Source organism: Motacilla alba, chromosome 3 (assembly GCF_015832195.1).
Source record: "Motacilla alba alba isolate MOTALB_02 chromosome 3, Motacilla_alba_V1.0_pri, whole genome shotgun sequence".
NCBI classification, from domain to species: Eukaryota; Metazoa; Chordata; class Aves; order Passeriformes; family Motacillidae; genus Motacilla; species Motacilla alba.
Genome location: NC_052018.1, coordinates 11,726,564 through 11,748,909, shown reverse-complemented (window position 1 = coordinate 11,748,909; position 22,346 = coordinate 11,726,564). Strand labels below are relative to the sequence as shown.

The 22,346-nt window shown below is 38.9% G+C and overlaps 1 protein-coding gene across 2 annotated transcripts; it reads left to right on the top strand.

Annotated features, from left to right (window-relative positions):
- Window positions 1-41: 41 nt before the first annotated feature.
- On the top strand, window positions 42-21,218 carry GEN1 (GEN1 Holliday junction 5' flap endonuclease). 2 transcript variants are annotated; one of them, XM_038133740.1, is made up of 15 exons: window positions 42-304; window positions 2,944-3,069; window positions 3,175-3,372; window positions 4,854-5,040; window positions 6,390-6,566; window positions 9,192-9,302; window positions 11,830-11,903; window positions 12,384-12,475; window positions 13,295-13,445; window positions 13,565-13,601; window positions 13,703-13,783; window positions 14,561-14,691; window positions 17,554-17,615; window positions 18,151-18,294; window positions 18,506-21,218. In XM_038133740.1, exons 3-15 carry the CDS (start codon window positions 3,212-3,214, stop codon window positions 19,906-19,908), a joined length of 2,811 nt encoding a protein of 936 aa, XP_037989668.1. In that variant the 5' UTR covers window positions 42-304; window positions 2,944-3,069; window positions 3,175-3,211; the 3' UTR covers window positions 19,909-21,218. The 2 variants fall into 2 exon arrangements, with proteins under 2 accessions (XP_037989668.1, XP_037989667.1); XM_038133739.1 differs by lacking the exon at window positions 2,944-3,069.
- Window positions 21,219-22,346: the final 1,128 nt, after the last annotated feature.

Below are 22,346 nucleotides of genomic sequence, written 5' to 3'. Positions count from 1 at the left end.
GCGGAGCGCGCGCCGCTCGGGAGCCGGTGCGGGCGGGCGCGGCGGGGCTCGCGCCGGGCCGCGCGCTGCCCTCGGGCCCCGCGGGGGCGGGGCTGAGCAGCCGGGGCGGCGCGGGCACGGCCGCTCCTGGGGGCGGAGCGGAGCGGAGCGGGGCGGCAGTTTCAAACGCGGCGTGAGGGGAGCCCGCGCGGCCCGGCGCTTCGGCCGCCGGCAGCGGCTCGGGTTGTGTTCGTCCCGCCGGAAAGATCCCTAGGCGCTGGAGGAGGAATCTGCCAGTGCCGGAGCGCGCCGCTGCTGTCCTTCGGTGCGCAGGTTTATTGGCAAAGCTGGGCTGGGGTAAAGCAGAGAGAGGGGGAGAGTTGTAAAAAACGTCAGGGCTTTCGTGTTTCCTCTGCCGTGTTTTCCCGCCTTTTTAAAGGCCTCTGGGTGAGACAAAAAATACATGCTTAGCTGTCTTTGCAAGTTACCTTGGTCACATGGGAAAGTATCTCTGTATCAATTGAATTTCAGCGTTAAATGCTTTCTGTGGTTATTTTTAAGTAATTGGCATTTCTGGCAGTGTTAAAAAACTTAGTAAAGCAGAATGTAGTCTTAAAACACCATATAAGACATAAAAGCTCTATAGATTTAGCACATTCTGGCCTGAAGAGACATTGAGAAGGTTTTGTAGGGGGGTGCTTATTTTTACTGTTAACGATCTTCAGTGATTTCTAAGTATGTGAAAATAATTCAGGTTCAGTCTTGCTTCTCTTGAAGTTGCCATCTCTCTAGGGTTGGAGGCTTGTAATGAATGAAGCTGTTAAATGAAATCCGAGTAGACAGATCATTAATGTTAAGAGTAGTTGAGCTATTTGTACCCTGAATTCAAATTTAAATATTTTATGAAATACATTCAAAAGAACCAAAGACTGCTATCAGTCTTGCAGGCTTTCTTAACTCACTGTTAGATATATATTCAAAGTGATGTGAAAAACTTAAGTCCTCAAATAGCTGTACTTCATTACAGTGAAAAAGTCAGCCTTTTCTTTTTTAGTTTTCAATTTTTATACTTTTTTATTATTATTTGTAATCTAACCACATGTAGGGTGTTTGCAGTCTTTCCCATTAAGTACTATGTGACACTCCATAACAATATTTAGAAGCTGGCTAACAGTTGTTTTTTAAGAAATTGTATTGATGCAGACTAGCAGAAACCAAATTATAACACCAAAAAGACATCTCCCTTCTTTCTTAGGTGTTCTCTCACTGAAGATGAATTATTGTGCTTGTCTTTAGGGAAGGTTTGGATACTTCCCCTGTGCATCAGAGAAACTGATTATCCTGGACTTCAAGAAACTGTACTATGTAGTTGTATGCTTGATTTATATTTTTAACTAATTTTTATGTGCTTGACATACAACAACAAAAGCAATACTCTGTCTGCATACAACTAAAATGAGGTTGAGTCATTGTAGTAGTTAAAGAAATGGATTAGAGACCTAAATTCTGTTGGAATTAAATCTTAACATGAGAACTTGGTTTAAAAACAACCTGGAATTGAATAGCTGACCTGCTTTAAAACAGAATAAGAGTATAAAAGATTGCACCCTTCAAAGGCAGGCTTGCTGTTCTGACAGACTCTGGTGTTAAATGTGAGAGACCACATAGTGGCTTAGCTCCTCATGTGTCTTAAGCAGATCTCAGAGCACTGGTGGGTCATCTAGTCTGATTTATTCAAAGGAGCATTTTAGTTTATCTGATTGTACAGTAGTGTCAAAAGCAGAAAGAAATACAAAACGTTCCAAGTTTTATTTGATTTTTATATTCTAATATTGGGAGAGAAGAGAGAAAATAAATAAGCATGAGACAAACTTAGTACCATAAGACAGTGCAGGAATAAATTGGTATTGTGAGGGTGGAAAGCAGAGTATGTGCTAGAGGCCTTGTACAAAACTGGCAAGATGTGAAAATCAGAAGAATAATGAAAACAGAAGAAAATGAGTGTGGTAATGGGGTACCATGGAGAGTGGAGCTGGATAAGTAAAGTTACATAAGACAAAGAGATGTGCCTCCTAGTGGGTCAGTGTTTTCAAGTGGCATGCATTACAGGTAGTGCTAGTCACACAGTACCAGAGTTGGTGCAGTGAAACACACACTGGTGTGTTTCTGCAGTCACAGTGTTATAAATGCCGGGACATTGGTTTGGAAGGGAAATTCAGAAGTCATCATGTTGCACTGAGAGCTTAGCAACAAGTTGGCCCAATCCTCTTTAAGGGTTCTGTGATTGATTGCCTGAAGTGATAAGTTTGGACTTGGTGCCCTAAGTAAGAAGTTCAGAAAAGTAACAGTTTTCTGATGAGTGTGGATATCCTGGCCAAGAAAGAGGTGCACCATCCTGAGCCAGGTGTGCATGTTGCATGGAGCAATTCCCCGGGCATCCGGGGCCAGAATAAAAGTAATGCCTCCTTCTTAATACTATATTGGAGTTCTCTTCCCAAATTTCAGCACCAGTCACTGCTGATTCCCTGCTCAGAGAGGCTTCCATCACCACTGGACTAAAAGTAGGACAGCATGGCTGCTGGATATTAAGAATGTCGGCAACCTGTGAGCAACCACAGCAGCAATACCATCTTTTTTTTCCTGAACTCCAACTTGAATTTCCCAAGCCAGAATCTCTGGGTGTTGACCCCTCTTGTATCATCTTGGAATGCAAGGAAAGTTTACATTCTGTTGTCATTGTAAATATTCCTCAAATAGCTTTAATCTACTTCTATTTTAACAGAAAATTTTAATGTGACTCCTACCTCAAATGAGGACGTGATTTCCTTAAGAATTCTGTGGTTTGTTTTTTAATAAAACTTGGATTATGTTTATGTAAGAGACACATGAGACTTGAAAATGAATAATTTTTTCATTGTTTATTTTTTCTTTTCCTTAACTGAGTTTGATTTTATTTATGTTCAGCTTATTAGCAATGCAACTGTTCGTCCAAAGAAGGTATTTGGTAATAAACCATCTGTGAACTGGAGTCACTATACTTAGAAGACTTGGAAGTGGACTTGGACTTGCAAGTGTTCTTGCCTCAAAAAAGTATAACTTGTAGTGGCAAATATATTTATCTTCTGAACCTCACAGTCATAATGCTTCACTTCATGCTATATGCTGAAACTGTTTTATTTTGTTTGGTCTCCACAGTTAAAATCTACCTTCTGACAGCAAGGAAGCGAAAACAATGGGAGTGACTTACCTGTGGCAAATCCTTGAGCCTGTCAGACAACCTGTCAACATAAGTAGTCTCAGAGGGAAAACACTTGCTGTTGATTTAAGTTTGTGGGTTTGTGAAGCACAGAGTGTTAAAAAGATGGTTGGAGTAGTTACTAAGCCACATCTCAGGTATCCATATAAATTATTTGAGCCAAATGTCTTGGAGCTGTATAATTTAAATATGTTACTCATTCAACTGACTTCTAAGAGTAGCTCTGACATTCATATGACTGGTGTTTTGATTCAGTTCTCACTTATGCTGCATATGTAAAGGGTTTGAAGTTAGTTCTAAGTTGACCCCCATTTTGAATTAAATATGTTTAAATTATTCTTCAGGCATTTGATCAAACTTGAGGAATATGCATATATTTTTAATTTAAATGACTTATCTAAGAAATGAGCATGTCTAAGCATCTATAATTTCAAAGCACTGTTCTCTGTAAACAGTGCTAACAATAATGAAAACATACACAAATTTTCATCAGTGCTTGTTGTTAGTTACCAGTGTAGAATACTGAGTTACGAGATGGTGTTATATACTCCTGTGACTTCTGTTGAATTCAGCACAATATAAAATATCAGCATGAGACAAAATCTAAGCATTTTCTGCGAATAACGTCTTAAAATGTTTTATACTTACAAACTCAAATGGATTATTAACTATAAAGCTGGCAGCATTACCAAAGTCATTGCATTAGTCTGGTAGGATATCCTGTGTGCAGTGGAATGGAAGCATCAGTCCAGACCTCCAAAGCAAGGCCAAGGGCTGAACAGATTTCTACCCAAAAAATGTTTTCAGACAGTTGAAAATTAATTTTTCTTGAGAATTTGTATTGTCAAGTAACTTATTGTATGGTTTGATTTTTTAAAACATTTGTGCAAATAGAACTAACCTCAAAAGACCAGCTTACTGTTTTTTGCTAGTAGTAACTGTACAAAATTAAATCTAGTGTAATGGTCTCTCCATGTCTGTCAAAGAGATAGAAATGTTTGATCTACTCCTTTTGAAAGATCAGTATTGGAATTACTGGTAAAAGCATATGCTGTTTGATATGACTGCTGTTAATTTTGCTCTTGTAGTCCAAATATTTATTACTGCAGCCTTGTAAAACTCCACCCCTCAGTGGTGCTGGTTTGCATATGAAATAAATTGGCATGTTAATGGTATCTAGAAGTCTGTCCAATACCGCAGCATTCAGTCATTTGAGGTGTACCTGTATTGATGGATTTGGGGTTAATATTTGATATAAAATAATCAATGTAAATATGTGTTTGGAGGCAGATTTTGGATGTTGAATACGTTTTTATTAAGCCTTTTAAGTTTGCTTACATCTTTACACCCAAAAAACATCCTTTCTGTCCTTATATGGTATTTTCTTGGGAATTTTGTAAAGCTGCTACAATTTCATAGTATGACAATTTCAGCCAAAGACAGGAATATAGATCAGAGGTTTGTTTAGCTTGGGAGTGAAAGAATTATTAGAGGTAGAGACAATGCTAGGATTTTTCCAGTGGTAGGGTCAGGAAAATATAAGGGATATATGGAAAATGTCTGAAGAAATCAGTCTTCACAAATAGTTCAGCTTATGGAACACTTTGCTTTATTGCAGAAACCTATTTTTTCGATTCTCTTTCTTTACATCAATGGGAATTAAACTAGTGTTTGTCATGGAGGGAGAGGCCCCCAGGCTGAAAGCAGACACCATGAGCAAGAGGAATGAGATGCGCTATGGGCCTTCCAAGAAAGCTGGAGCTGTAAGAACAGGGAGATCTTTATTTAAAGCCATGTTAAAAGAGGTGAGTAACTGAGTGTTGAAGTATTTTTAATGTGATAGAAATCTTAACCAAATTAAATACAAGAGCTTGAAATAATTGATAGCTTTTGCTACAACCCACCCCTGGAGGCCAGGTAACTGAGGTTGTTGTTAAGAGATTCCTTGGGGCAGATTAGGGTGGAATGACACTGAATGACCAGTGTGTACATTTTTTACTCCTGAGCGAGTTGTGTAAAGGAGGAAATTGGCAAGATAAAAAAAGCATTATCCCACCTCACAGGATCTGGTTATTGTTGGCCTCACCCAGCTCAAAAACCAGCTTGTTGCTAAACAAAGGCTGGTTTTTTGTTGGCATCCTCTCATGGTGGGTGTGCACCTCATGTGTCATACTGCATCAGAGGTTTTGCCAACACACACCCAAAAATTCTCCTGCTCTTTGGCTGGGGGTGCAAACGTGGCCTCAGCAAAGCACCTGCTGCTTTTTCAAATGGTCAGTTGTTTGAGTTATTAACCCCTCATATTTCAGTGTCTCACAGCTTTATACACAACAAATGTAATTGAAGGAATGTGCACCTTAGAAGTCAGGCCTTACAGCACCTGTTAAGTGTTATAGAAGACAGTGTCAGAATAATTTTCTCATTGATAATTCCTGTGCATGTTGTGCTGTTGTGATTGACAACCATAACTGAGGATTTATTGCAAAATTTAACTTTGCTGTTCTTCTATGGTGTTAGTATCCATACTTCTTCATATACTATCGCTCCTATTAACCATTTTTGTCTATTCAAAATTCTATGAAGTAGAATTTATGGGCACTCAGGGCTTTTCTAGATGGTACATACCAATTCATGTTTTATTTTAAAATTCTAAAATAAAATATTTTCTCTGAAATTTGTAAGTATATATCAGTGTGTCTTGCACAGTGGTCCAGTCTTGGTAGGATGACAGCATTGTACTTTCTTGCTTGATATTCTTGGGAAGTTTGGCACCTGTTGGAAGATGTCTGTTCTAGCTCAGCATTACTGCTTGAGTAAACAGCATTACTTCTCAAAAATAAATACTGCTTTGTTACTATTCTTCTGAAAACATTCTAAATACCTATTTAAAGTGTGAAGATTTTTGTGAAGGAGTGTCCATTAATCACGCTGTGTTCAAGTCCTGTAATTAGTACTTAGCTCTTTGTGGATATCTACTTTTCACTGTAACAGGAAATTATTTTTTGCTGAAATGCTGCTTTCATCGATGAGGTGTTATATAGGCAGAACAACAGTAGTGGTTTTTAAATGCACTTGTGTCTGAGAAAACACATGCTAATAAGTGAATTTAATAGCTCAACATTCAACCTCCTTCCTTTTGGGTTCCTTCTTTTAGTGTCTTGAACTGCTGGAGTGTTTAGGTGTCCCTTGGGTTCAAGCAGCTGGAGAGGCAGAGGCCATGTGTGCTTACCTAAATGCAAAAGGACTTGTTGATGGCTGCATTACCAATGATGGAGATGTTTTCTTGTATGGAGCTCAAACAGTTTATAGGAACTTTGCCATGAATGCTAAGGTAACGTACTTCACCCTGTTCCCACCCTTTCTGCAGACTCTTTACAGAAAGGTAAATAGAAAGAAGGGACTTGAAAAAATACTTCTATGTTATTAAACTTACCTTGTAGTAGTTTGGTTTGTTTAAAATAGTATGTTTAAGACAGGAACAATTTATTTGATTCACTGGTAATTCTTGTATTGGCTGTGAGAGGAAAACTACTGAGAACAGGGTAATGTTGCCTGTGTTTGTAGTACCCTGTGGTGTCTCATATAAAGCTAAATAGCAATTCTTTTTCCCATTTCCTCCTTTATTGTGGAGAAGTTGAGTGAAGTAATTGCTTCCTATAAATTTCACCCTTAGGTCATATGAGAGTGATCAGCCTCCTGTGTCTAATAAGTGTTCACATACTTGCATCTTACAGGTTCATTTTATTATGAAAATACTTGCAATTAATGCTGTTCATCCCAATTAAATATGAATAGTGTGGGGATTGTAATCTGTATCGCAATCAATTTTTGTGATCATTCAAAAAAACAAATAATTTATGGCCTTAAACTGAAGTGTTCATTTGTTAAGAATACAATTTTCCAGAAATGGTGAAAGGCTACCCCAAATTTCTGTAATTTATCATGTTCATCTGAAAGACTTATTGAAAAAATACATTGGAGGTATGAGAAAATTAATAGAACAAAAGAAGTGCGCTACAAATAATTAACTCTAAAAAACTAATTAGGGTTGTTGGAAGGTTATTTGGTGACACCATATTTGAGTTCTTCCTTGACCTGGTTTTTTCATTCAGCTTCCTTGTCATTTATCACCAACAGTGAAGGCAAACTCAACCTTTCAGGTGTTCTTAGGTACATATATAGGTCAGCATAAAAAATAATTTGTGGGTGTGCAGGGGGCACACTGTCAGGGGCAGCTGTTCTAGAAAAATGGATCACTTTGGTTTGTTGGCTTCTGGAGGGATTTTTTTTTGTTGTGATTGAGGAAGAAGGCAGTGGCCTGTGTTTTAATTCATGTTAATCTTGATTCCATTTTGTATTTGAGTCCCTTTACCTTTCAAATATTCCTTTAGCTTATGCCTAATATGTTAGATAACATTTTTATTCTTTTACTTTACTTAAGTAGTGCATTGAAATGTTTACATGCATTTTAAAAACTTCACTTCCTGAAATGACTTGGCACAGCCACTAGGATTTGATAATGTTAGTTTTGCCAGACTTTTTTTCTACAGGTAGTAAACAATAAAAACACCTAGAGTCACAGAATATACTGAGTTGGAAGGGACCCATCAGGATCATTGAGTCCAAGTCTTGGCCCTGCACAGGACAGCCCAAGAGTCACCATGTGCCTGAGAGCCTTGTTCAAACACTTTCTGAACTCTGTCAGGTGTATATTGGTGCTGTGACCACTTCCCTGGGGAGCCTGTTCCAGTGCCCCACCACCCTTTGGGTGAAACACATTTTCCTGATACTCAACCCAAACCTCCCCTGACACACCTTCATGCTGCTTCCTCGAGTGCTGTCACTGGTCACAAGAGTGAAAAGATCAGAGGTCAGTGTCTGCCCCTCTCCTTCCCCTCATGAGGATGTTGAAGGCTGCAGTGAGGTTACTTCTTAGTCTCCTCTGGGCTGAACAGACCAAATGACTTCAGCCACTCCTCATACAGCTTCCCCTCAAGGCCCTTCACCATGTTTGTTGCCTCCTTGGATGCTCTCTGTAGGCTCAATGAATTTTTAATGTGGCACTCAAAACTGTCCCCAGCACAGGAGGTGAGGCTGCCCCAGTGCAGAGCAGAGAGGGACAATCCCCCTCCCTTGCCCAGCTGGCGATGCTGTCCCTGATGCCCCCAGGACAGGGATTGCCCTCCCGGCTGCCACGGCACTGCTGGCTCATGTTCAACTTGCCATCAGCCAGGACTCCCAGGTCCTTTCTGCAGCACTGCTCTCCAGCCTCTCATTGCCCAGTCTGTGCACACAGCCAGGGCTACCCCGTGCCAGGCGCAGAATCCAGCACTTCCCCTTGTGAAACTTCATATGGTTGGTGAACACTCATCTCTCCAGTTTGTTTTTCTGCCCTTCAGGGAGTCAACAACTCCTCCCAATTTAGTGTTGTTGGTAAACTTACTTAGTATTCCCTCCAGTCTTGAAATTGAATTAACCCTTTTGGTATCAAGTTCGGGATGATAATGAAGATGTTGAGAAGTGGGCTGAGGATAGGAGCCCTGTAGAACTCCTCTTGTGAGAAGCTGCCAGCTTGATTTAACCCTATCCACTGTGGCTCCTTGTGCCTGACCTGTGAGCCAGTTGCTCACCCATCATGTAACTTGGTTATCCAGCTGTGTGCTGGACCTCTTGGCTTATTTTAGTTTCTTTCAACAGTTGATGCCCATACTTGAAGTTCCAGAACTGTAGTTGTTCATGTGGTGTCCATACATTACATTATAAGTTTTAATGGCAAATTATTTTTTTTCTATTAGACCCCTCTTATGGGGTAGGACCCTTTCCTGCAGGTGTGGGTGAATAGGGGTGAGTAAGCAATTCCGATTGAATTCCGATTGAACATGCCCCAATGACTCAGGGCAGTTCCTTCCCTGTAACAGATGTAACAGAAATAATATGTAGTAAATTACTCTTGCAGGATCCACATCTTGACAGTTACACAATGTCCTCTATTAAAGAGAAACTCGGTTGTGATAGAGAGTCTTTGATTGGGCTAGCAGTTCTTCTGGGCTGTGATTATCTTCCAAAGGTAAGCAATATAATTATTTTTTATTTGGTACTTACACTGTCTTGAAAAACAATAAAGTGTATCAAGGGAGATGTGCATGCAAGGAAAGCTTATGCAATGCATGATTACTGAGATCCAGTAGAAGATGTATAGGAAGTCACTGTAAATTCTGTTTGTAAAAAGCTAAAGATATTCAAAATGGTTCATGAACATCAGTCTTTCTAAGACTGTTTTGTCTTGTTCCAAACCTTTTCTATAATGGAGGTGAAGGCAAAAGTTTAGATGCTGATTACATTGAGCCAAGGTGTGAGAACTCCATTGTTTGAGGATGCTTTGTTACAAGTCACATACAAGTGCATCCCTGGCAGAAGAGCTGTGGAAAATGAGAAAAAATGGCTTTGTCTGTGCTCTTTGGAAGACTTAGTAGTGGTGCTTTGAGCTTTGTAGTTATTAGTGAAGGCAGTTCTGGATGCAGTTTGGATGTATTCCTGCTCCATTGTTTGTAAATATATAATTTACGAAGAATTAGCAGCGATCTATTTGGAAGTTTACCTAATTAATTGAGAGGAATCTCACTCATTACTACTTCACTTCTTTTTTTTCTTTCCTGTAAACTCTTGAATTCTTTTTTGAGACATTGAAGAGAAGCTGTTGTAATGGCTATTTGAAAGGGAGAAGAAGTGGGATGAAACTTGATTACCTACAGTTCATAATCTAGTGACTTCAGGCAATGATTGCTCCCACTCAGGCTTGCAGCAGATGCCTAGTTATTCTTAAATAATTGTGTCCCAGCTTGATAAAACTATCCTTTAAACAACTGATACTGCTGGAAAAAAACAAACAAACCTTTCATTAATTTTGTTTTGGGTTTTGTTTTTTGTTTTATTTTTATATTTTGCTTCTGTTACAGGAATCTTTAAATAGTTTGTTACTATTGTGTGAAGAGAGGGAGTAAAAAACAGTGGTTATTGTACCAAGGCAGCTCCTGGAATGCCAGGTTCTTACCTAGTGTTAAAATGTCACAATTATGTGATGTCAGATCCTTTGAGTTATTGCAGCTCAGCAAAGTAGAAACTTGTAAAGAAAGCTGAATTATGGGAGGGCATTGGGAATGGAGATTGGCAGAACAGATAAATGAGAATACCATGCTATAATTACACTTAATTTTGTTAAAAATACATCAAAGTAATGCTTTCCTTGCAGAAGCTAAATAATCTGACTTTACTTGAATGTCTGACTGTAGTCCGATGAGGACTTGGTTTGAAATGTAGATTTATTTTATATGGTTGTATGTATTCAGTTGTGCCATTACAACCTAATAAATACATATTTATTTGTAATGATGCTGTAGGAAGCTCACTCTACAATCTTCATAATCAGGTGTATTGATTCTTGGCAAAATAGGGTGAAGATGGAAAGAACTGAAAAGCAATATGTGTGTGTTTTAAATCATAGACTGATACAATAGTTTGGGTCCAAAGGGACCTCTGAAGTTCACTTGGTCCAACCCCCCTGCAGTGAGGGGCATCTTCTGTCAGGACTCACCCCGGATTGGGGTGACCCTGAAAGATGGAAAAGTCTTTCTTTCAACTCGTGCTTTCAAAGACTCAGTAGTCCTCAGTCGTCCGGTCTCAAGGTAGTTTATTGTAAGTTATCTAAAAGATTTTCTTCCTGAAATTCTGCAGCCCGTTCATCTGGTCAGACAAAGGCACTCTCTCCGCCCCTGAGGCTGGTGCTATCTTTTATACTAAAAACTACGTGTACTATATTTACAATTCTGTTCCAATAGTTATCACTTATGTTAGACAGTCAGCTTCTTTTCTAAACTAATCTGGAAGTGCCAACATCACCTAAATCATGGAGGCTGGGAAGAAGAAAGAAGGAGGACAGGGTACACCCAAATCTCTCCATCTTAGAGCTTCTGACCTCCATGTACAAAACTCAGAAATTTTTCCCTTCACTTTGTGGTTATCTTACTATGCTACTTAAACTTGTGTAGCTTGTAATTCTTCATATGGAGTTGGTAATTTGCTCCACGGGCTAAGATCAAAACCCCACGTGTCTTTGGCTGCATGTCAGGGTCTCAGAGCCCCCTGCCAGTAGCTCGGGCCATCCAGGTCACCCAGAGGGGTGTCCTGGGTTCTGACAATCTTCAATTAAACCAGGTCACTCAGAGCCCCCATTCCAGCCTGACCCTGAATATTTCCAGAATGGAGCATCTACCACCTCCCTGGGCAACCTGTGCCAGTGTTTCTCTGCTACATTGAAACTTCTCTTTTTTGAATGGAACTTCTTCTAGTTTAATATTGCTTTCTTCTTCCTTCTTTGCTCAGGTGCTGTTGAGCATAAGAACAGCTTGTGTGTTACACTGGCAGTACAGCTGTAATCTGTCACCTTCTCTGCCCTTAAACTTGGTCAAAAATATTTTTCTCAATTTATTCTCAACATCCGGAATCACTTTTTGTCATTTCTCTACACTATCTAATAAAGATGTTTTTGTGAGAATATGAATATTTTGTTTGTAATAATATTTCATATTTCACTATAGGGGGTTCCAGGAGTTGGGAAGGAGCAAGCTTTAAAGTTAATTGAGGCTCTGCAAGGTCAAAACTTATTGCAAAGGTAAAATGGAAATTTATGTAAGTGTTTTTTATTCAAAGACTTAATAGTATGTACTTCAACTCCAAGACAATGTCTGTAATACTTCAGGTTAGGGAGGATATTACCACTTTCCTTACCTTGTGTTTGCTAAATGAATTGTTTTGCTAGGCAAGTCTTGTATTTGTTTTAAATATGAGCTGGCTCCTAACTCTTGAGCTAGCAGGTATAAGTTGATACATTGGAGTGAAAGTTGTAGGGACTGATGAGACTTGCTGATTTTTAGTTGGGTTGTGGATTAGGATTTGAGATACCAAGTGCTTTGTGAGTTTGTTGTCATAATGTGTGCGTCAATGCTAGAAATCTGACATGATGTACTGTAAAAGACCCCTGTTTCATAAGTTGAAAAACTGTTTCTTGGATAAATGTCTGACAAGTATAAAGAAATTATTTTTCAGTGGTAAGTGTAAAAATTTCTTGATCCTTTTAACATCATCCTTTCAGATTTGAGCAGTGGAAGGAACAATTTCATTATGATGATAATCCACCTTTGGGTGTTAAAAGGGTAATTCACTGTTCAGCGTGCCATCATCCAGGTCAGTGTGAAAAGTGCTGAGTTGTACTTTTAGCCTAATTCTTTATTTTTTATTATGGGGTGATGGGTTTTGTTTTATTGGGTTTTGGGGTATTTTCTACTAGCACTAAAAACACTTTTCAGCTTCCATCTTCACGTTTTCAATATTGTATGTATGTGTGTATATATATATATATATATATACACACTCTTATATAAACACTTTGAGGGCTTGGGACTAATTTTCTTCAAATGTGAAGCTAGTGGACAGCAGATGGAATGTTACCAGAATGCTATTATAGGATCCCATATATTTGCCTTTTTAACATGATCAGTAAAGACAGCATGTTATACTCTATACTGCCTAGCAACTATTTCTTTAGTTGCTTGAACTGGTCCTGCATCCTTCATCATTGATGAGGTATGTGGCAGTGGTTTTTTGAGAAGAAATTAATCCCAAGTACCCTGATTTTGGTATCATCTTTGATCAGTGAACTCATTCAAATCCATCATTTGGTGAAGGAAGAGCCTGATTCAAATATATTACTTATATGTGTTTTCCAGGTTATCACACTTTGCTTCTGTAGTTTTTTGATAATAAGTTTCCAGCTTAAGATCTGAAACTGTTGAGGGAAAAAGTCTTCAGAAAAATGGAAGCCTGCATGTCTTTCAGTTTTTACTTTAGATTCATAAATGCAACTAATGCACTCAGATCTGCTTACAGGTGCCATTCACATCACATTCATACATATTCTGAGCTTTGTATTTGTAATATTGCCTTTATAGGTTGGGAGATAAGGAGTTCCCAATTTCTCCTCACTTTGTGTGTCTGTTGCTATAGGATCTTACAAGGAACACGAGCACAATGGATGTAAATTCTGTGGAAGTGTGAGATGCTGCAAACCCAGTGACTCCAAACACTGCTGCCCCTGTGCATGGCATCGGTGGGAGCGAGTGAAACAAGCAAATGCACTGGAGGACAGTATCAAAAAGTAGGAATGGCCTGAAAATTTAACTGCTTTTCCTTGCATTCATATGCATGGTGAGCATTTAGATGGATAATTTTTTCCCATTTTTCCTCAGTTCCTAATACATTTGTTTTTACCTCCAGAAAAGCCATGAGTTGTGAGGGCTTTCCATTTTCTGAGGTAACAAACAAGCCTACTTAATATCAATTGTTTTAATCAATTAGTTTAAATTTCAGCTTTTTGTCCTCTTTTAAACTGTTTCTTTTATGTTTTATCTCAAGGTTATCCAAGAGTTTCTTGTAAACAAGAATAAATTGATCAACATAAAGGAATGTCAAAGGCCAAATTTATTGTCCTTTCAGGTATGTAACAAAATACTGAATATTCAGCTTTGTAGTCTTTTATTTATTACTAAGGAAGTGATAATGGTGATCTTCATTGGTAATTGTACTTGAAATAAGAATTAAAGAATCTTGCTACAACATCTTAATATGCGTCACTGTTTTGAAAGCCTAAAATTGAAGACTTTGGAAAAAATCAGTTCCTGTAAATAACTAGATAGAAAAGTAGAAGAAAGAGAAAGCTCACTTGTCATTGTTTTGTTTTTCATTGTCCAATATTACTAGATGAGGGTGAAGGTGTTAATATATGTACATTAGCATTGCTTTCTAGGAAGGCTTTTTACTTGTTTTTTATTGGCAAAATCAGATCTCTTACAAGGTTTCATTTTTTTGGGTTTGATGACAGTGTAAGAATTATGGGTAGTAGAGTAGATCACAGTGTGGCTTTAATGAAAATCCATGTTCATTGTCTCACATTTGAAATGGGTAACTTTCACAGCTCTTGGTAGAGCTGATGTGAACCTGAGAAGGTGTTTAACAACTGCCTTATCCCTGCTGCTGCCACCACACAACTGTTCCCTTGGCTCGTCACTGACAGCTGATGAGCGTGCCCTGCTAGGGATGGCTGTTCCCTCCCTTGGCAGTCAGGTGTTGTTGGGTGTTACACCAATATATAAAAGTACTCTAGATATTTTAAGTATTTTGCCCAGTGTCCCAACTACTTAACTATCTAAGCATGGTATCTAACAGAAAAAAGAATGTTTTAAAGCTTGGGATTTTTTTTTTTTACACAAACAGCTGTTTGCTTCCGAGAAGATGGAATGGACCAAACATTATGCTTGTAAGAAGCTGTTAGCACTTTTGACACATTATGATATGATCCAGAGAAAATCTGGATACATTGACTCAAAACAACTGCAGGCAATACGGTAATGTGGCTTGATTTCTTGAACTTAATATGTTTACTTCTGCTGGCAGATAAAAACCACAAGGTTTTTCTGAAAAAAGGGAAATATGGATTTCTTCCAGCTTTGTTTCAAGCTTTGTGCTTGTTTTGAATAGAGGTAAAAATTCAGATCAGTGCACCAATTCTACTACTGCTGCACAAATACATAGAGCAGTTTCATTCTAACTGGCAGTGCTTGTGTTCTCCTATGGTTGCGTTTTGTTCCTTTTCCTTAGATCTGCCTCAGTCCTCTGCTCAGGTTCTTAGCATACATTCAGTTGAATTCTGTGTCTCAAAATAAAGAGTTCAGGCTTAGAAATGAGCATCTGCAAATTCAGTCATAGTCTCTGATTGCTTATCAGACCTACCAGCTGTCATTGTATTACGTGTCAACACTACTTTTCATTCAGGACTGCTACATCTAGGAATGTAAAAATGGCCAAGTATGCTGTTTCTAAAAATGGACATGCAGGGAAGAAAAAGCAAGATAAGCATGTAATTACTTTCTCAGAATAATTTCCCACCATCCAGATTTCTGTTACCTAGGAATTTACTGAGCCAGAATTAGTATCTTCTTATTCTGCCAGCCCTCAAAGTAATTTATTTTTTTAATGATCTAATCTCTTCTTAAACTTAAGTAGTCTTCTAGAATCTACAGTGTCTGTTGGCAATTCTGAACTTCACTTTGTGAAGGGAATTGTGACTTATTTTAACTTTATCTAAGGGTTTCATTTCCCAAATGAAACCCAAATTCTCCCTGCGTCCCTAAGTCTTTTATGGGAAGAAGGTTAGTAATTTTTCCATGCTACTCAAAGTTTTTAGACATTAAGTTTGAGGCACAGTATGACAGTCAATAGCAATGTGATAGTATCACTTCTGGGTTGATGTGTCATAGTCTTGAATTAGTACTTATAGAGATGCTGATCTATTCAGTGTTACATTTCAAAAGACTGGGGAGACTGGTTGGAGAATGCTTTTAAAATAGACAGGCAAGATAAATGACCAGTATTTACCTTTATGAATGAATTCATTGACATTCTCTGTTTATAACACTTTCTGATGTTTCAAGAGTTTAAAAGAGAGATAGTGCCTGTTGTGGAAAATTTCTTTTGTTAGCAAGTATTTAAAAATGCTGTAATGGTTCAGCAGGATCAGCGTGATCCTACTCTTCATGCATAGGAAGCTACTAAACTGGGGTGTAGATAGACTTTTTAGAAAAATCTCAGTGACTGACTGTCCGTGCTCAGTTCAAGTTGTGTCTCTATCTTTTGCATGAGAGCATGAGGATAAATGACCCTGTCTGATCATTCAGAACATTACTGTCCAGGGCAACAGCCTTCTGTGGCATTACTATCTTAAAATCATAGAATCATTTGGTTTAGAGAAGTCCCGCCATTAACCTGACACTGACAAGTCCAGCCCTAAACCATGTCCCTCAGTTCCACACCTACACATCTTTTAAATTCAATATCTCCAGGGATGGTGGCTCAACCACTTCTCTGGACAGTTTGTTCCAAAGGTTGACAACCCTTTCCATGAAAAAAATTGTTTCTAATATTCAATCTAGTCCTCCCCTGGTACAGCTTGAGGCCATTTCCTTTCCTTTCTTGTTAATTGGGAGAAGAGACTGACCCCCACCTGGCTGCAACCTCCTTTCAGGCAGTTGCAGAGAGCCATGAGGTTCTCCCTAGATTAAACACCCCCAGCTTCCTCAGCTGCTCCTTTCACATTTGTGTTCCAGACCCTTCATCAGCTCCACTGCCCTTCTCTGGACATGCTCCAGCACATCCAGTACCACCCCCTGTGGTGAGGGGTGAGAAACAAACACAGGATTTGAGGTGTGATCTCACCAGTGCTGAGTGCAGGTGGACGATTACTGCCCTGGTCCTGCTGGCCACTCTATTGCTGATACAGGCTAGGATGCCACTGGCCTTCATGGCCACCTGGGCACTCTGGCTCATGTTCAGCTGCTGTTGACCAACACTTCGAGATCCTTTTGATCTTGACCACTTTCCAGCCACTCTTCCCCAGCCTGTAGCCCTTCAGGGGTTGTTATGACCCAGGGGCAGCACTTGGCCTTATTGAACCTCACACCATTGGCCGAAGCATCAGTCCAGCCTGTCCAGACCCCTCTGCAGAGCCTTCCTGCCCTCCAGCAGGTCAGCACTCCTGCCCAACTTGGTGTCATCTGTGAACTGACTGAGAGTGCACTTGATCCCCTCATCCAGGTCACTGATGAAGACATTAAAGAGGACTGACCCCAGTAGTGAGCCCAGGGGACCCTCATCAGTGACTGACCTCCAGCTGAATTTAACTCCACACACCACCCCTCTCTGGGCTTTACCATCCAAACCATTTTTAACCCAGTGCACTGCTCCCAGCCATGAGCAGCCAGTTTCCCCAAGAGAAAGCTGTGGGAAATGGCATCAAGGGTTTTACTGAAGTCTAGGCAAACAACATGCACAGCCCTTCCCTCATCCCCTTGAGTGGGTCACCCTGTCGAAGGAGGAGATCAGGTTGGTCAAGCAGGACATGCCTTTCAGGCAGGTCAGCTGAAGATACCAAACTGATGTTTGTAGAAGATTGCATTATATTTTCTCTTACAGAAGAGCTTTTTTATTTTGTGTGAATGCTCTTCTGAGTGTCAAATAAAAATGTTTCGGTGGTCAAATCTATGCTCCAAATTTTACTGTATACAGAGTAGTATATTTTATTTAAAGATGTAGTAATTTCAATTTCATGAGGAGATTTTTTTTTTCTCTGAATCATTCCAAATTAGAATGTTGAAATATTTTTAGATTTAAGTCTAGATTTAAGTCATTTAATGGACTTCCTCTTCTTACAGGATTGTTAAGACACGTGTTAAAAATGGAATTCCTTGTTTTGAAATTGAATGGCAAAAACCAGGTGGGTCTGATTTCTATGTACATTATGGAGCAAAACAGTTCATAGAAAAAGATAAAATCAAGATTTAAAGTGGACAAGAGTTTGGCAACACCCTACGCAATGGAATGTGGATGAGATTAAACTGTTCCGTGGAAATAACAGGAAATGTGCATCAAATTTCAAATACCCTGAAAGAAAAAGCAATGCTTTAAAGAAAACAAATTTACCTAGAAAGCAAGGGGCTCAGTCCTCAGCTACTTTTTCTGGTACTTTAAAATAGAACTTGAACTTTGTGTTTCATACGTTATTACACTATGTACCTAAAGCTGTCACTGTTTACTAGCTAGAAAATTTTCTGTGCTGCCAGAATCCTCCCTGTAGTGTGTCCATTTGTGCCAGGAGACTGGCAGGAAGAAAAACACTTCACTTGTAGATAAATCTCAAATATCATACTATTGACTTTTTATGTACCTTCTTTGTATTCAAATCTTTGCTGATTGGTTTTTCATTCCCTACTTTGACATTCATATCAAAAGTACATTCATTATTTTTTCAGAACATTATGTTGATCCAGAAGATGAGCCTGTGGAGTTGTTTGTAGTCACAGTAGAAGAAGAGTCTTTGTTTCAGGCTGCTTATCCTGATGTTGTTGCCCTCTATCAAGTGCAAAAGTCAGACATTCTTCAGAAGAAACAGAAAAGTAAGTCCAGAAGCTTATTTCATATGAATCTATGTGTCTTGCCTGAATGTAAAAAAGAAAAAAAGCATTCTCCCACTCTTGAACAATATAATGCCAAAGCAAGATGAGGGGACTGTGCTTTAATCTTACTATTCTGTACTTTTGCACTAAGAAATATGAACTGTGATTTATATGCGATTCAAAGTGCACTTTTTATTATTTTTCTTTTCAGAAAAGAAAGACAGGTCAGAAGAAAAGGAGTTACCAAATTCTTATGATGAAATTACCAGTCTTCTGTCTCAAATTAGTTTAAAGCCTACGCACAGAATTCTTCCTGTGCAACACTCCACGTCAGATACAAAATCTCCCTCAGAAGATCAGACACAGCAGAGAAGTACTGGATCAAAAGATGTAGCATTACCTTCAGCTTCCTTCAGAACAGTTTGTGTGTCAACATCAGCAGCTGCTCTTGCTGACTCATCTGTGCCCTCACAGTGCACTAAACATTCAGGGATATCATCCTCTTCCTTTGTAACTGGTCTGCAACTGAGCAGTACTGATGGGAAAGGAACCTCCCTCAGCACTACACCAGCCCATGGAGGTGATGACCATGATCCAGCAGCTGACTTAACCACATGCATAAAATACTCACATCCACTAAGTCATGAAACACTAAGAAATAGCTCAGATTATTTTGATGTTACACAGTCTGATATGCATTCTGATAGTGAGGATGATTTGTTCTCAAGTGATGCTATGGGACAACTTCAGGAGTGGTCTTTAAGCGAGCGAATACTTAAGAAGGCTCTCATTCCATCACAGCCTTTGTCTGAAGATGCAGTGCAACTGGAGTCTTTGAATTGTTTTAAACAAACAAAAGAAACATTGAATCCTGATAGAAATCATGTCTCTTCCTCATGTCCATTAAATAACCCAGTGCAGGAAAATAAAAATGTTCTATCAGAAAACTCTGCTAGTGAATCCAGCCTACATATCTATCAAAATACACACAAGAAAGCTGACATCCTAGCTGAAATAGTGCAAAAAGACCCTTCTAGAAGTGGTTCAGCATCTCTAGCCTGCAGTGGGAAAACAACAGAGACACTTCATCCTGGGTATGAAATGCTTCCAGCATCTCGAAAGCCAGCAGATGCAACTGGCTGTCACATCAAAGAAGCTTGTATTGAAACTACTTGGAAAGCTTCTTTTAAGAAGAGTGTCTGTCAGAACAGATGCTCTTCTAGTGAAGACAGTGATGATGGGCACGTGGATAAAATCCTGGTTTATGAGCAGCAGAAAAGGCAACTGAACCCTGGCCAGTTTAAGAAATGTTTTACAAAGAAAAAGAGTAGCATTGTTACTAGCAAAAGGACAAACAGTGACTCAGCCCTTTCAATTAAGGGAAACAAGAAAATGACCAATTTAAAGAAAGCTGTTAACAATTTCTCAGTGCAAGTAGCTCCAAAACTGTCCTCTGTAGAGAAAGTTAATTGTTCCCAAAGTCCAGAGCGACCAGTGGAAAGACTGGGTTCTGATCCCACACAGCAAGAGAAAAGTGCTGTTCTGACTTCTGCGTGGGCAGACAGTCCCCTTCCCCTGTCTGAAAGACTGAAAGGAAGAATCAAAATCAATTAGGTTCTCCATAAAATAGATCATGATATCAATTAATTGTCAGTTCTTGAAGACTTCTTTCTCCAAGTTTTCTGTCAATCTTATGTGGACACAGTTTTAATGAATAGGAAGTGCTGGCACTGGAGCTGAAGTTTGAAACTAAAATGTTAACAAAAGTGCCGGACAGTTGATTGTAGGCAAGTACCAGTCATTCTGTGTGTGTTTAGGTTCTGAACTTGATACATAAGCATCAGGATACAGTATGCAAGGATGAGGGAGATTTAAGAAAAAGGGTTTTTTTCCCAACCAGTTGTGCAGATTTTGTGTACAGCTATTAGTCTTGCTTACAAAAACACTTTCTAGAACAGTGCCTTCAGTGCTGTTGGATTTTCCTAATAAGACAAAGTGATGCAGCATTTTTAAACTGAAGTTCTCCATTCTCCTCCACTAATTTAATTTTGCAAGTTTTGAAATGGGTTTTGAAATCCTGTGTTTCTGGTTGTATTGACAATCTCTGAAGGACCAGATAGAGACACACAGCAGATGTACTTCACAGGGTAGCTAAATTTATATCTGCTGTGCCCCATAATAAGCTGTTCTTTGGGGGTGCACCTCTTCCAAAGAGTGGAATAATCCATGGAAGGATACTCTGGTGTTGTAGCTGTCATATCTAATATTTAAGGAAATTTTATGACTAATTTAATTTGGGCATTTTTTTCTTAAAGAAGGTTGAAATCTCATCTAAAATTCACTTCCATGCATAATAGAGTGAAAGTTAAGTTACAGAAAATCTAGTTATCATATTGCAAGTTCTTTGAATAATATCATGTTTGGGTGTTTTTTAAAAGGGGAAACTTGAGTACAATTACAGTTTTGAAAGTGCTCTTCCTGCCTCTTTATTGCAGAAGCAATACTGGTTCATACACCAGAAAAAGTTGCTCTCAGCAGTTGCCTGTTGGAGGAATACCTCCTTCTCTGTAGTAGGTGTTTGTAACTTCTTCTGTGCACCAGCCAGAAGGAAGACAATTCTTGCCATGACATATTGGTAACGAGAAATTTAGAATATCTGTGCCTTAGTGAAAATGCCAGTTCATCATGGTCAAGGACCAAGTTTGGAAGCTGAATTCCAGATGTGTTTAAGGAAGACATAGGTAGCCTATAGCTAATACAGTATGTAATTAGACAAATGATGCTTTCTTAGTTTACTCTGTGGGAAGATGGAAAAGTTTTATTTATAATTAATTGATTTTCCAATGTATGTATTCTGGAAATGAGAAAAAAATTGAAAATATTGAGAACTTATTTTCAGTTTTGAAGATGGTCTTTGTCTTCTGGAGCCTTGTGAAGGAGAATAAGAGTCACCTGGGAATTTTAAAGGGAGAGATTCACAGCATGACAGAATGGTTTGGATTGGGGAGACCTTAAAAACATCTAGCTCCAACCCCTGTGCCATGGGCAGGGAACCATTCCTTATCAGTGATCAGTAATGGAGAGATCTGAGTGGGTTTTTTTTTGTGGAAAAACACTGGTTTGGGTTATGTATGATTTTTTTTCCTTACTATTTTGAATACTTAAAGTTGAAATCAAGTGTTTAAATTTTGATTAATAAGAATGCCAACATCATGTGAACACACTCACTTCTGTTCCCTCCCAGGGTATGGGAATGTGCTCTTTTGTTGGGGGATCATTTAGTTTCATTTAGTTTTTTTAGTGTGGATTTCTGTGATTTAGAGCTTTCTTTAGAATGGGGGGGGGGGGGGGGGGGGGGGGGCAGAGTGGATTTTGGAGGGAATTTTCTTTGTTTTCCAAATCTGCTTGAGATGACTGCTTCAGTGGATGAGTAGTGAAAATACTGTCAGAATTTTGTGAATTATGAAAGTCAGAAATAAGATATATTAAGAACTGCAGAGGAAAAAATATTATGTTGCTGATTTTTCCTGCTAATTAATCGGGTTTCACAAGTACAGTTCAAGCATGAAAAGCAGAAAATTTTCAATTTTTTCATATGTAATGCATCCAAATTTTGTGCTAATTTTCTGCCACTACTTTAGAAGCAGCAATAGATGTGGGGGAAAAAAAACAACTGTGTAGAATGTTCCCTCTATTTGCGCTGTAGCTGCTCATTGCAGTAAATAAAAACATTTATCATTGGGGGTGACTGTTGCTTGAATTAAACTTGTGATTCATTACTGAAGGGTAATTACAGTTTTTAAATTGTTTTGGTTTCTCATCTTTATGTAATTTACTCAGTCTAAAGATTAAGGATGGTTTTTCTTTGGAGCTTTTTACTGTGCTGACTGCTTTGCAACCTCTCACACTTGTGAGAATGATGTTTAAGTAAATTGAGGGGGTGTAACGTAACTTTCTTCTGCAGAGAATGTTTCTCCAGGATAATGTTAAACTGCCTGTAAGAATAAATCAGTTGATGCATCAACCTCATGAACCTGAATAGATTTTCATTT